This window comes from Botrytis fragariae (genome assembly GCF_013461495.1).
Source record: "Botrytis fragariae strain BVB16 chromosome Unknown tig00000054, whole genome shotgun sequence".
Classification (NCBI taxonomy): Eukaryota; Fungi; Ascomycota; class Leotiomycetes; order Helotiales; family Sclerotiniaceae; genus Botrytis; species Botrytis fragariae.
In genome coordinates, this window is record NW_023500993.1 from 2,136,234 (window position 1) to 2,150,061 (window position 13,828).

A 13,828-nucleotide genomic window follows, 5' to 3' on the forward strand; every position below is an offset into this window, starting at 1 on the left:
GAGCAAGCAGATGAGTACTGAGCTGAAGATTTCGCGTGAGCGTCGAAGGTGTAAAGGAGGAGATCTTGGAAACCGAGTGAGCTTGGTTGGGTATATAAATTTCATCCGAGGATAGTTCCTAATTTTTTTTCTTTTTGAATTCCTTCCTAAATCCCCGATTTTGGTCATGCGGGTAGATATTATACACCTTCATTTTGACCGATCGCAAAGATCAGAAAAGAAGAGGGTGATGCAAGACCGTTACTGATAGCAGGAAAAAGATGAAGACGGAGAGCTCATATACAAATTGAGAGATGTGATGAAAATAACGCCGGGGAATGTCGAGTTTGGAACCGTATGTTTAAAATGCCATGATGTACAGAGATTTAAAGCGTATATATAAAAGAGACATGGAACTCATTATTTGTTAGCAGGCCGTAGGCTGTTCCATCTTCATATTTTGTGGCTGATTCTCGCAATCGTCCTGTTCCGAGATCCGATGCAAACCGCCTGGTAAAGGTCCTGGATTCTGCTGTTGAATTCGCAACTTTTCGGTCAATTTAAGAACCGTCAGATACTCATTTTGATCCACCAATCCAGTTGGAGCTTGCTGGAAAAAATTCAGTAAAGTATCAAGCGCCCGGCGTGCGTCATCCTGGGTAGGTGAGTTTGGTGTTGAGAGATGCGGAGGTGATTGCAATCCGCTAATTGGAGTAAGTGATGCCGGTGGAGGAGCCAAAGAGCTATGACTGCTGCTATGATGTAAAGACCGTGGCGAAATTGCAGAATCCAATCCAAATGGAGGGCCTAATTCATGTACCGGCGATTCCACGGCTGATGAAGGGGCTGTGTCCGGTAAATTATACTTTGGGGTCATAGGATCATTACCTTGCGAGGCAATGAACGAAGGATCAATGGCTAAAGTGGGGAAAGTCTGGCTTCTTGGACGTTGAAAGTTGCTAGCAGGATTATTCGGATCCATCCCATGGTTGATATTGTCTTCAGTGTTAGAATTTCCATTTCCGTTCGTCGAATGCTGTGTTACCCGAGATTGCTGAGATGGCATCCAAGATCCGGTACTTCCCTCAGGAGAAAATGCAAATGGGGTTGTGGGACTAGTTGGCCCCCCTGAAAATGTCGATGGATTGTTGTCGGTAAATGCACTAGACAATGAAGCTGTACTGTGAGAGTTTGAGTGTTGCTTATAGCTTGCTGTTTGGGTGAAATCAAAATAGCTGTTCAAACTATCATGCATATGATGGGATCTGAGATCTTCACTACTCTTAGCGGATGCTAAGAGCAAGGGAGATTGTAATGGCGAAGCGGGCGAGACACCATTAGACGTTCGTGATCCAGAACTTCTGCTCGAATCAATGTTGATTGCCATACGTTCGGAAAGGCTACCAATGTCGGCTGCGGATGCTCTTCGTCTGAGATGACTGATCCCATTCTTTTGCTTGAATTTTTCTAGCCAACTTGTGCTATTTGTCTTTAGGTGACTCTCGTTGTTGCCAACTGTGGTGGCAAAAAATCTAGCCTTCTCCTTGATCGCAGCATCGGTAAGAGGAATTCCCTGCTTCTGAGTATTCCGCACCCAGTTCGATAAGGCTCTCTCGATATCAGGGAACTTTCCTTTTGCTCGTTTAACTGGAGACAAGCTTCGGTCTTCAGGGAAAAGATATTTTTCTCTTTGGCGTAAAACTTTAGAGACAGTACTGCATTCTTTTTTAGTTAAGATCAAAACCCAATTGTTAACTGTCAATCATACCTTCGTTCAACACCAAACATGGCTAAGAGAGAAATATTAGCAAGGAAATCATTAAAAGAGTCTCGTCATGCCATACCTCCAATTTCGGTCTGCTTGACAGTAGGATTATCCTCATGATATTGACACATCCGTCTTCGATCACTATCCGTGAGCGTCTTTCTTGGAGTCGGAGTAGCATGGATAGTTGGTAGTTTTGGAGGTAGTTTCCCAGAGTTCGCAGGAGGAATCGCAACAGGTGGTGCTTGAGAGTTTGCAGGATTTGTCAACATGCTCGGCCACGTGGGATGGTTTGGCATGATGAGAGGAAGCAGTTGCTGGTGATGTGTGGGATATGTCGGCGGTGGCGGAGCCATTCTTGGATTTGGATACTGAGGCTCAGTGGGCATTGGATGATGCTGGTTCATATATTCATATTGAATCCTATTTTCAAAGATTGGTGATTGATGCTGTGAAGAGTTGTAATTGTTGCCCATATCCTGCCATTGACCTTCACCGCCGTATCCATTTTCTTGTGGATTGTGGTGTTGCTCATGGTCCATGCCAATATGGGCCATCATAGATTCGTGCATTCTTTGATCTATGGTCTCTAAACGAATGATTTCCCAGGTGTTTCCTTAAATTCCAGAAATCCGAGGCAATTGAAGTTGTTTAATGGTACAGGACCTTGCGTAAGGTATACAATATCAAGGACGTTGAAAGCCTCAAGAGCGGGATACTGCATGCATGATAAGCAAAGCGAAGTATGGTTCCTGGCAGCGTCAAATATATAAACCCTGCGGAATCTGCAGGAGTAACGGATTGAGTCTGGCTGATTTATTTCAGGTGATGTGAAGTTTCGAATGCGAGAATATTTTGAAATTTGTTTGAACTAATGCTAGACGCGCGCAGCTAAAGGAAACATGTACTTCTAAGTGTGGTGGTGGTGGTGGTGGTCCGCGGTAGATGGGGTAGAAGACGGATGGACAATTATTATTATGCGACCAGGGAGGGTAGGAATAAATGCTGGGAAAAAGATGCTAGAAAATGCTCGCTGCAATGCCGAAGAGGGGAAGAAACACGAGGCGTATGCGAGAAGCTGCAATAGATATTATGCTGGGGAAGGCGCGCAACCAAAAAAGATGTATGTAGGTATGATGAATGGATGGGACGTTATAGTATGTGAGTAGGAGGTAAACCTAGACTTTTTGGAGTTTGTGGTAGTAAGTAGTGGTCGGTTCATGGAAATTTTGCAAGGTAAAGGTTCCGCAGCAGCAGGAAGAGGGAGTACTTGGGAACTGAATATATTAATGGTGGGGACCAATCGGACTAAGGAGAATAGATACTAGGTTTGCTTTCTTTACTACCATACTAGGTTAAAGACTACCTCTAATAAGTTTCTCAAGCATGGGAGTGTGGAAAGCAATGGCAAGGAATCAATCATGGAGCAACGACGAATGGGCGAGTTGGAGAATGGGATTAGCAAGAGTAAAAAGAAAAGAGAGGACAAGAGAACGAATCGAAAGGGGGATGGATGGACTCTGGTGTAGACATTCAGAAGAACCGCAGGCAGACAGCAAGATAGACCAGATAACTCAAAGGAAAAAGGAAAAGCAATTCGTTTGAAAATATTCAAAAGAAGTCAATTACAAGGATCTGAATTGATCATTGATTTTGGTAGGGTTTAAATACGGTTTAGTAAGGTTCAGGTACAGGGAAAGTACGAAGTAAGACTTGAAGACTTACCTGATTTGTTGCTTTGACCAAATGATTGCTTGGGAGAGAAGTCCACCAGATGAGAAGCGGATCTAATCATCTAATCATCTGTGTACATATCTGTTCAAAAGAGTCCACGGGTAGCTCAGGTAATGCAATAATTGCTGATTGTATTGTAAGAGCTAGCTGAAGGAATCGCCGAACATCTAAACATATCTACAGAGAATCTAAAGGTCTTCGAACGGAAGATTCGGGGACCTCAGGGAGTTCAATGTGAAGAGTGGAGAGGACAAGTATCTAATTTCGATCGGATTGACCTTTTTGAAGCTTTATTCAGGAAAAATATATCGTCGTGTCAAGGTCCACTCTCATCCGTTTTCTCCAAAAGATTGAGAAGTTGAGGCTTTTCCAGGTTTTTGTAGGGTATATCCAGATGATTATCTTCCAAATAGGTCAAATGTCAAATCGCATCTCATTTCAGCTGAGTCAAATGGGGAATTGGCTAAACTACTCAAGGTCTAAAGTTTTACTGGATATCGTAGATGATAACCAGGATATTGAGCTATTAACGAATGAAACGTGTAGATGAACCTACTAGATATTTGAATTTGCTTCTAGCTTCTGGTCTGATAACCAAGTTAATCAAACGGTACGCCCCGGAAGTAAAAAAATGAGGTAAATCCGTCAAATGATCTTAGTACTGGGGATGACTTATTAGCTCGAGTTAGTTGCCGCAGTAAGGACAATTAAATCATTCATTATCATATCATATCATATCATATCGTTTCAAATACTACCTATTGCTCAGATTCAGTTAACGATAATTGATTTTCTTTTTTGTTGAGTCTCTGGGTTCGGTTCGGATAATAATATTGATAACAAGAAAAATAATCTCAAAAGCCCCTTCATCGTCTCGTCTCGCCAAAGTTTGTCTTTTCTGCATTTTGATAACGAATTTTGATGGTGCAACAGGTGCACCGGAGGTACAAGGATTTCGGAAAAACCAGCCAGCAATCAGAGCTCAGGTATTCAAGTTCGGAGCAACTTTCACCTATTCCCTAAACAAGTAACAAACTGATCCCTTCTATACCAAAAGTTGACATGTATCATATTAGCCAAAATTCGAAACCTGGTCAAGCCACCCTTATTAGACGAACCTTACATGGAATCCGAACGTTTCGTTGCCGTAAGTTACCATGGTGTAGAAGCTACAACCAACCCTCGTGGTGGAAAAGAGGATCGTTGCAGAAATGAATAGATCCGTACCTTACTTACCGTAAGCAAAGTTAGTAAACTCTATGTTTATTCTGGTCCCAAGTTTCGGACCCCAATCGAGATATTGCATGGCATTGACTTCATCGTTTCGCATTGCTCCCTCTCGACAAGACAACTTCGCCTCATTTCTTGATCTTGGGGGCCATGGAAGTAGGTACCATTCATCTTTCGTCCCAAGTTTCCAACTGTTGGTATCTAAGTACTATATTTGTATGGTTGGGAGCGACAGATATCTGCTGCAACCACCAGCAACCTCCTGCACTTCAGCATAATGGCAAGGCTTCATTCACTCGGCTTTAGTTCAGGGCGCTCGTAGGTGCAACCCATTTCATGTACTGCATTTGCAGCGTGCATTGCCCCTGAGTAACCCACCTCACATAACAGATACAGGTAACAGGATACAGCCATGGCCATGACCGTCTTCTTTCATCTCGCCCCATGATTTCCGTTCCATCTCGCCTCGCATCTGCTCTGATCGCGAACTCCGAAATCGTATCAAATTTTCAAATTCGATTTCCTAGCTACAATCGCTTCGGCTGCATCGGTACATACCGACCAGGGGGGTTTATGTTTGGAAATCTTAATACCCCACTGTGTGTCCGTCCCCTTGAATCCGTACTCCGCCATGGCATTATATCTCGCGAAGTTCTCTTTTGAGCAGATGGGATTTGTAATTGTCGAAAGTCTTTAGGCATACCTGTGCCGCTTCTCCTCTTTCCCGTTCCGCTCCCCGCCCAAAGCATGAATAACCATTAACCATCCATCACGGACAAACACCATTCCAATCCATCCATCCTCCAGTCTGCATTATCCATATCAAACCGTGCCATCAACCTAACCGAAACCCCGAATGTGGAGGAACCTCGCATCTGAAGTTGGGCTCCCCATCTTTGTGCATCATCCACGTTCTTAATCATTGGTCTAACCGTACACTTTCGTGTCAAAAACTCCGGGTGAAATCCTAATGGCCCACTATTCATTCAAATCCATTTGCAATTATTCCTTGCAACTTCATTCATTTTCATAATTCTTTCCGATTTTGTTTGATTTTGTTTTATTCTCCATGCATTTACTTATTGATTAAATTCTTCAGCGACGATCTCAAGGGAGCCTTACTTTACGTTTCATCAAGGGAGAGCAGCTTGTGTAAGCGGCCGTGAGGCACCGCTCGCTATCACTTACGAATGTACACTCTTAACTTCTTGATTCACTCAAGTCACAGAAAAACAGCAGTACATCCGTGGCGCATTCACCATGTGAAACAAACTCTTACATAGCGACGAAGGGGAGAGGGGGGGTTTAACCAAAAGCAAAAATAAACGCGACCACGTCCCCTTTTCAAACCTACGTCTTGGCTGCAACATACACATCTCTCTGCTCAACAGCGGTGAAGGAACCTAGAAACACCATCCAAACTTCAACCTCGGGACTTTTGTAGATCCTCTATCACGAGGTGACAACTTCATTTCAAATCATCCTCAGCTTATTCCCTGTCTCTGCTTAGACCTCTTTGCTAGCTCACAGCGGTAAAAAACATACATCATGATACATACTCAAAGACATCCTTTCTACGTATATACCTGGTACCTAAAGCTAAACCTTCATCCACGTTTTTTCTCGTCGGCGGCAATTGAGACAATCTTATCGACATCGCGGGGAAATGATCCTCATCTGCTCTACTCATCCTAAGCATCTAGACTGACCTGACTGGCTCAATGAACATCGACATCAAGGCTTGGAGAAATATCATGTTACAAACTTTTCCCATTCGAAATTGACATCCATTTTCACTTCAATAAACCTTCTCGAGAGCTCCTATCGGAACTTTTCTTCTCCCCATAGATGCATACTGTAGAACTAATCTTCAATCCCGTCCACCTCATCTCATCATCCGATTCCACAAAGAAAAAACCCCAAGCCTGCGTCGATCATCGAATTCTTCCCAATTCTTCCATTTCATATCAATTAAATACCACAATCCCACCCATCATCCATTCCAACCAATCACATCCCCCAAGCAAGCCAAATCCCCCAAAAGAGCCAACGTTCCCACAGCGGAGTCCATCGACCGCTTAAAACGCCTCTGTAGCCGCCGAAGAAACATCCCAATCATGTATGCAAGCAAGCAAGCAGGCAAGCAAAGGCACAGGCGAAAGCGATCAACCTTACGAAAAACGGTTACCCGAAGCGCCGAATTTTCAGGAACGGACAGGTTGATCGACCAGGTGTCAGGAGTCAGGACTCAGGTACGGACATGACGGAGGGCCGGGTTTGACCGCTAGGCTCAGTTGAGATTGCGAATATCATGATTCATGACGATGATGATGATGATGATGATGATGATGATGGTGATGGGTGGGATGAATAGATAGATAGGAAAGAAGGAAGCAAAGAAGCAAAGAAAGAAAGAAGGAAAGATGTCTGTGCAGCCATGATTATAGATAGGTACCTAGCTTTGACATGATGTGATGCGATATGACATGATGTTGCACGAACCAACGCGGATTTCTGTTACGGTCCGGTCTCCATCTATCTATCTATCTATCCATCTATCCCCGGCGATCTAGGATTAAAAGAATCTTGATCCACCGGATCGGGAACTGAAAGAAAACAGCCATGAGATAGACGCTTTGCTAACTCCGAGCGAGGAGAGAATTTATCATTTTCTGCATCTACAGAGATAGACCCAGGACTCAACACCCATTAGAACTACTTACCATGCAGAATCAATACTTCATCCATTCATCCCTCCATCTATCTATCACCCGTGACTCAAATTCCAACGAGTAATATACATCATACAATATCTACCTAGTATTCCCAATTCCAGGCACTCAAGATATCCCTCGCCCGCGGAACATGCCATTCCATCTCGGCCAAATTCCAATCCCAATCCCAATCCAAACTCATACTCACAATAACCCCTCCTCACCTTAACGCCGACACCCATGAATCAACTAGGCATCTCATCGACCTCCAACTCAATCACCCCATCACTCTCCCATCCCATCGGGCAACTGATAACATAGCATTTCATTGCAACCCCCAATGTCCCATACCGTACATACCATACCATCACTGTTGCCCCATCCTCACCTAATTTATGACTTCACCCAACAAACAAACACTTACCACGCCCCATCCTCAATCATCCTATCCACACATCCATCTATCCATCTATTCATCCACCTAAATATCCAAACATCCCATCCCAAACAAGCAAAACCCGAGCATTCAAATCCAAGTCTCATCATCTGATCCAAGCGCCCCCATGCGCATAAACTGGCCCAGCCTCATGGAATCCTGAGATATCATTCATCACACCTTCGAAGCGCCTACCTGAAGACCATTGATTGATTGATTGATTGATTGATTGATTGATCCATCCATCCATCCATTCATTCAAAAGTTTCGCCACTATCAAAGTTGACGAGTGAATCCCACAAGCAGCGCATCGTATCACATGTATACATGCCAACATAAAACAATGACTATCTGTATTCAGAACCCTGCCCTATCAATTCAAGTATATTGAGGGGTAAAAAATCTCTTTTGGATATTCATCTACGTCTTCCTCATATCGACCTTCGTAGCCTTCTCAGACCAAGATGAGCAGGGGCGCAAACCCGCGAGTACGAATCTACGGGCAACTACTAGTACTGTAGCTAGCAACCACCTCTTATCTCTTCCAGAGTCCAGTAACCAAAATGCCCACAAGTGTCTGTACCTTAACATGACGCCATTGACTCCCGACGAGCACTACCATTAAGACCATATCAGCCCATCCCACCTCTATCTTCCGAAATCCTTGGCTGCTTCAACGTCCATGGTCCTTCTCCGCGTTTTTCGTACCACCGGAAGATCCTTGGTCGTTACACCGTATCGTTCTATTCTGCATGTTCTTTTTTATCGTTTGACAATGGTAACTGCACAATGGATTAGCTCGAATTCTCATGACAACTGCCTAATCCATCTGTGAAAACTTACTGATATCTTCATCTGCTAATTCGTGACTGAGACCCACACGCTGAGGTTGATGTTTGACTGATTTGCCATAAACAATAGCCACGCGGAAATCATCCACGATAGTTTTATGGATAGCGTTACACTTTGATCACCGTTAGTCACTTAATGCTGTGCTACGCGATTCTCGGAATCATGAAAATAGCCACTTACAAAATCTTCAACTGTGCACCTCGTGGAACGTAACACTACTGGTGCTGTGTAATCAGGCAATTTTCCTTTAGGCTTTGTATAAACTCTGACCAGGTTTAGTTTCTCCCACCTGTTCAAGAGTTAGTATCAGGTTGTCAGGCAATTTTGGCAACCACGGAAATCTGCTAGCTTCTGGTGAACGCATTGCATCTTCTCTTGAGCGAGTCGACTATAGCCTCAGAACGCCACGCCACTCGATTGAATTATCGAAAGGCCCCAAGGCAAAATTTCACATAAAAGTTCTCAAATCATAAACTTACATCTGTTCTAACAGTTCATCAACGTTCCACCCATGCTCAGAAGAGATAGGACATGCGTTAGGGATTCTGTAAAGCAAATCAAGTTCCTCTATCGAGATAGCATCGATTTTGTTCAATGCATAAATGACAGGAATATAACTTCGTCCCTTGGCCTCTAGTACGTCTATCAGATCGTCGATAGTGGCGTCGCAACGAATGGCGATATCTGCGGATGAAATTTTGTACTCGTTCATGACAGCCTTGATCTCATCGTGATCAATATGCGTCATTGGGACGGTATTGGTGATATTGATTCCGCCCTTGTCCTTCTTCTTAAACACGATATTTGGTGGTGACTTGTTGATTCTAATTCCAAATCCTTCCAATTCGTCTTCAATGATCTTCTTATCCGTCAAGGGCTTATTGACATCCAATACAATGAAGATCAAATGGCATGTCTTGGCAACCGCAATGACTTGTCGACCTCTACCCTTTCCGTCCTTGGCTCCTTGAATAATACCGGGAAGATCCAGAATTTGGATCTTTGCTCCATTGTATAAAATTTGACCGGGTACTGTCGTTAAGGTTGTGAATTCGTATGCGGCAGCCTCTGAATGTTGTCCGGTAAGTTTGCTCATCAATGTACTCTTTCCCACTGAGGGAAATCCTATAAATCCAACACTGGCGACACCTGTACGTGCTACATCAAACCCTACACCTGCTCCTCCACCACTTGTCGTAGGAGTCAACAACTCTCTCTTGAGTTTAGCGAGCTTTGCTTTAAGTTGACCAAGATGGAAACTTGTCGCCTTGTTCTTTTGGGTTTTGGACATCTATCATTTCGTTAGGATCTATCGACGGCGAACTGATCGGGTGCAGGGAGTATACCTCATCCTCAATTTGTTTGATCTGTGGCGGGGTATTAGCATTGGGAAAAAAAGGTCGTGGACGAGGGAGTATACCTTATCAGCGGTGGTCGACATGATTGCGGATTTTTCTGGTCAGATCCAGATACCTTATCTATAAAAAAATATGTATTGCTGAGGAGGTTTTTGGGCGGAAAGAATAGGTTGCGATTTCCCTCAAGCTGGATCTTAAATTTTGGAATTGAAGATGATGTGAATTTCATTGTGGGGTTCTGCATCAAAAATTATTTCTATGATCGCATAGTTTAAACCTCAGGCACAAATATTCTTCGAATTTCCCAATTGGCAAGGTATCCAATTCAACTGACGTGCCACTCACTCACCGGGGATCCTTGAAGGTCTTGTCAGAAAATCCCTTTATTGCGATTCGTCATAAGGATTATGGATTCTCGAACTATCTGTGCAGCCTTCTTCATTTTAGGGACCATAGTTGATTTAGGTGGAACTTTGATACCTTCATTCCGACAGCATGTCATGAACTATGGCAGTCGAGGGTTCACGCCAAATCCCGAGAAAAGCACATCCCTCCTCCAGAGCAAGACTACGCGTATATTCGAATACGTTGGCTCTATACAGGTTCCCCATACTTGGTTCGCCCACTATTATATCGTCTCCGTGGCCTCTTCCATTTTCTGGGCGTTTCAAATCATCACACATGGACCTGCTTTCAGATTACTTGCCTCGTATTCTCAACAAGATGCGACAAAATCAATGACAGTTAATCAGGTAACTTTGGCATGGACACTCATGGCTCTACAGGGTAGCCGGAGAGTGTATGAGAGTCTTACGCTCACTAAACCTTCTCAGTCGAAGATGTGGGTTGGACTTTGGGCTATTGGAATTGCGTATTATTTGTTCATGGGAATTTCGGTTTGGATTGAAGGCATTGGTGAGTGATATGAATTGTAATCTTGTAATTCTTTCCATTGATGACTAACTACCTAAGTCATACTTGATGCGACCACAAATCCACTGGGTTCGATAGACATCTCAAAGCCCTCTTTGAAGACTTGTGTGGCAGTACCTCTATTTGTGATTGCATCTGTCTGTCAGCATGACTGCCACAAGCACTTGGCAAGCTTGAAGAAGTATACTCTTCCCTCAAACCCATTCTTTCGCCACATCGTTTGCCCTCATTACACTAGCGAATGCTTGCTGTATATTGCAATTGCCATTGCAGCCGCGCCTCAGGGACAGTTCCTGAACAGAACCATATTGGCAGGGTTGTGTTTTGTAATATCAAACCTTGGAGTGACTGCAGATTCAACAAGGAAATGGTATGCCACAAAATTCGGCGTAGATAGTGTAAAGGGTAGATGGAGAATGATACCATATTTATACTAAAATGCTCTCCTCAGAGTTTGGTTTAGATAGTTGGAAGCAGAAACGGAGGTCGATACCATATTATAAAATTGGGTCTCAGCGTTTGCCGAATAACCCTAACTTTGAACCTAATTTCGATACCTTGAGTACGTCCCGATAGGTGAGGCTAGTTCGCTCCTGTCTTTCGTATCTACCATCAATGATTTCATCTTTAGACCGTAAAAGGTCCCAGTTTGCGACTGTTGTGGAATTTAGGTTAATTTCTGCTTCGGTCTCGGATATTCCATGATAGTAATTTGTATACAGTTCATCTGTTGTGATCAACAGACTCCTTGGCTCCTGGAAAATTCTCCACCTTGGCTGCTCTTCTCTTGTTCCATCATCTTTGTCTCCATAGATATTCAAGCATAGGCTTGCGCCTAAGCTTACAGTGCAGACGACTGGATGATACGCGGCTCCATCCTTGTGTGGCATAATTCCCTGCTTTGGCAGATATTCATTGATTAGGACATGATTCGGATGCTCATGGGGACTATCACTAAAAATGTGACGTGTTCCGGTTTCGTGCGAGATAGGTAAGGAGAGAAGTCGAGAGACAACGGGATCTATTAGCCATTTAGGCAGAGGGGCATCCAATAGAGTATTCTTGGTTAAATCAGAGGGCCAAGTCTGAAGACGGCGATGCGTTAGATGCTTCCAACGTGGTTTTGGAGCTGTGGCAATCTGCGGAAATCGAAATGTCAAATATCAAATCTCGAGCGGGTAATAATGAACGAGCCGAATATTGACTTACTTTCTGCAATAATATTTGTTCTTCCTCTTCCGTAAGAAAATTAGGAATATAAAAAGCTTTCGAAGGGAGCGTCTTGATTTGAGCTTCATCAAGAGATGTTGGTAAGGCTAGTTGTGGAATGTCCATGTTGGATGAAATGAATAGGTATCTTTGAGAAGTACAGTTAAACTATCTCGGGGTGATATTGCGAGAATGTGTGTGAACTTTGAAGGAGAAAAGACCTGGTGAAGACATGAGTCCAAGAAGAGAATGTAAGGGAGAAGAGGAGGGGGTGAAAGAATAATAATATGCACAGAAGTATCTTCTCGATGACGAAAGATAGCGAGCGGCCTAGCCATCCGGGTTATCTTCACGTGCTCACCTTCTAGAAATCATACTTTGATCACGTGCTGACGAAGCCAAGTCTAGATTGTAGAGAAAAAAGAGGGCCATTGATAGATTTATTTTTAACTGTCAGAACGTAAAGCAATGATAAAGCACCAATAAAGCACTAATAACAAGGAGCCAAGGAGCCAAGGCAGATAGTACGTAAAGGCGAATACGGTAGACTTTCTGACGTCCAAATCCTCGAAGATTTTATCGCTCACTTCCAAGTTCCTATCTACGACCTAGGCTCTAGGCTCGCTAAGTGATATCCATACAAGCACTTTGAGTTTTGAAGAAGTGTTCGTTAGAACTTATTAGGAGTTAGGACTCTCTAGGAAGAGTTTAGGTAGGACCTCGGGATGATCTGATACAAGCTAAGAAAAAAAGAAAAGTAGGTCAGTTGATGCGTTGTACTCCTTTGTTTGGTTGGAATAATGGCATAGGCCTTCTTTCTCTACATTGTACTGTACGGAGGAGTCCTTTGTAGATAAGATTGCGATGATACTGTAGTTTGAATTAGACCTCAATTGTACTTCAGTAGACTTCAGTACTGTCAATCTAAGTTCACGTCTACGTTCACCTATCTGAAGCGAAAGTAGCCTCTGTGGCAACATCCTGTATGATATAAATAGATCCCTCTACTCCGCACCGGCAGATTTGTTGCAAAGGTAATTGTTCTGTAAGCTTCGCCGTACACAGATCCTTTTCTCTTTCTCTCGTGTGCTGTATGATTCTGGATTCGAGATGGAGACGGTGGGTATGATGAGTTATCTCCCTACCTCGTACCTTACGCATTGAAAAGGGGATTTGAGGAACAAGTGTCAAGTGTATGGCTGGCTATTTACCATCCATCCAGCCATGCATCCATACATCCATACCGCGGTAGGTAGCCATTCATGAATCGAGTATAGCGACCTGTGTAATTTTTGCTTTGTTTTGCTGTGTTTTGCTGTGTTTTGCCTCGAGCCTCGTTCGATTGTTGTCCAGTTGTCATGGAACAATTTAGGACAATGCGTATTGTCCTATGATAGACACGATAGACAGGACGGACAGAAGAGGCAGGATAAGACAGGACAAGCTCGTTCATGAAAGTTCCTTATTCAGTGTTTTGTGCTTAGTGCCTGAGTGGGGTTCCGTATTCCGTATACCTAGTCTAGCGCTTCTCCTGACTAAGCGTAAGTGGAAGTAATTCAATTCTATCTGGTAACTCGATTCCTCCCATTTAACAAAACCACACCCAAATACTACTTAG

General features: G+C 43.5%; 5 protein-coding genes across 5 annotated transcripts; 2 read left to right on the plus strand and 3 right to left on the minus strand.

Annotated features, from left to right (window-relative positions):
- Positions 1-406: 406 nt before the first annotated feature.
- On the minus strand, positions 407-2,316 carry Bfra_005375 (putative centromere binding protein b protein; the record flags this gene model as incomplete). The annotated part of the gene is made up of 3 exons (XM_037335759.1): positions 407-1,694; positions 1,748-1,769; positions 1,824-2,316. 3 exons carry the CDS (start codon positions 2,314-2,316, stop codon positions 407-409), a joined length of 1,803 nt encoding a protein of 600 aa, XP_037192854.1.
- Positions 2,317-2,721: 405 nt separating this feature from the next.
- Bfra_005376 (uncharacterized protein) lies at positions 2,722-3,273 on the plus strand (the record flags this gene model as incomplete). Its single annotated transcript, XM_037335760.1, has 2 exons — positions 2,722-2,867; positions 3,099-3,273. The coding sequence occupies 2 exons, from the start codon at positions 2,722-2,724 to the stop codon at positions 3,271-3,273; spliced, it is 321 nt and encodes a 106-aa protein (XP_037192855.1).
- A 5,347-nt stretch (positions 3,274-8,620) lies between these two features.
- Bfra_005377 (putative gtp binding protein) lies at positions 8,621-10,151 on the minus strand (the record flags this gene model as incomplete). Its single annotated transcript, XM_037335761.1, has 6 exons — positions 8,621-8,640; positions 8,702-8,822; positions 8,891-8,999; positions 9,190-10,001; positions 10,057-10,077; positions 10,131-10,151. The coding sequence occupies 6 exons, from the start codon at positions 10,149-10,151 to the stop codon at positions 8,621-8,623; spliced, it is 1,104 nt and encodes a 367-aa protein (XP_037192856.1).
- Positions 10,152-10,475: 324 nt separating this feature from the next.
- On the plus strand, positions 10,476-11,464 carry Bfra_005378 (putative polyprenol; the record flags this gene model as incomplete). The annotated part of the gene is made up of 3 exons (XM_037335762.1): positions 10,476-10,983; positions 11,041-11,399; positions 11,453-11,464. 3 exons carry the CDS (start codon positions 10,476-10,478, stop codon positions 11,462-11,464), a joined length of 879 nt encoding a protein of 292 aa, XP_037192857.1.
- A 49-nt stretch (positions 11,465-11,513) lies between these two features.
- Positions 11,514-12,336, minus strand: Bfra_005379 (putative alkbh6 protein; the record flags this gene model as incomplete). The annotated part of the gene is made up of 2 exons (XM_037335763.1): positions 11,514-12,140; positions 12,211-12,336. The coding sequence occupies 2 exons, from the start codon at positions 12,334-12,336 to the stop codon at positions 11,514-11,516; spliced, it is 753 nt and encodes a 250-aa protein (XP_037192858.1).
- Between the last annotated feature and the right edge of the window lie 1,492 nt (positions 12,337-13,828).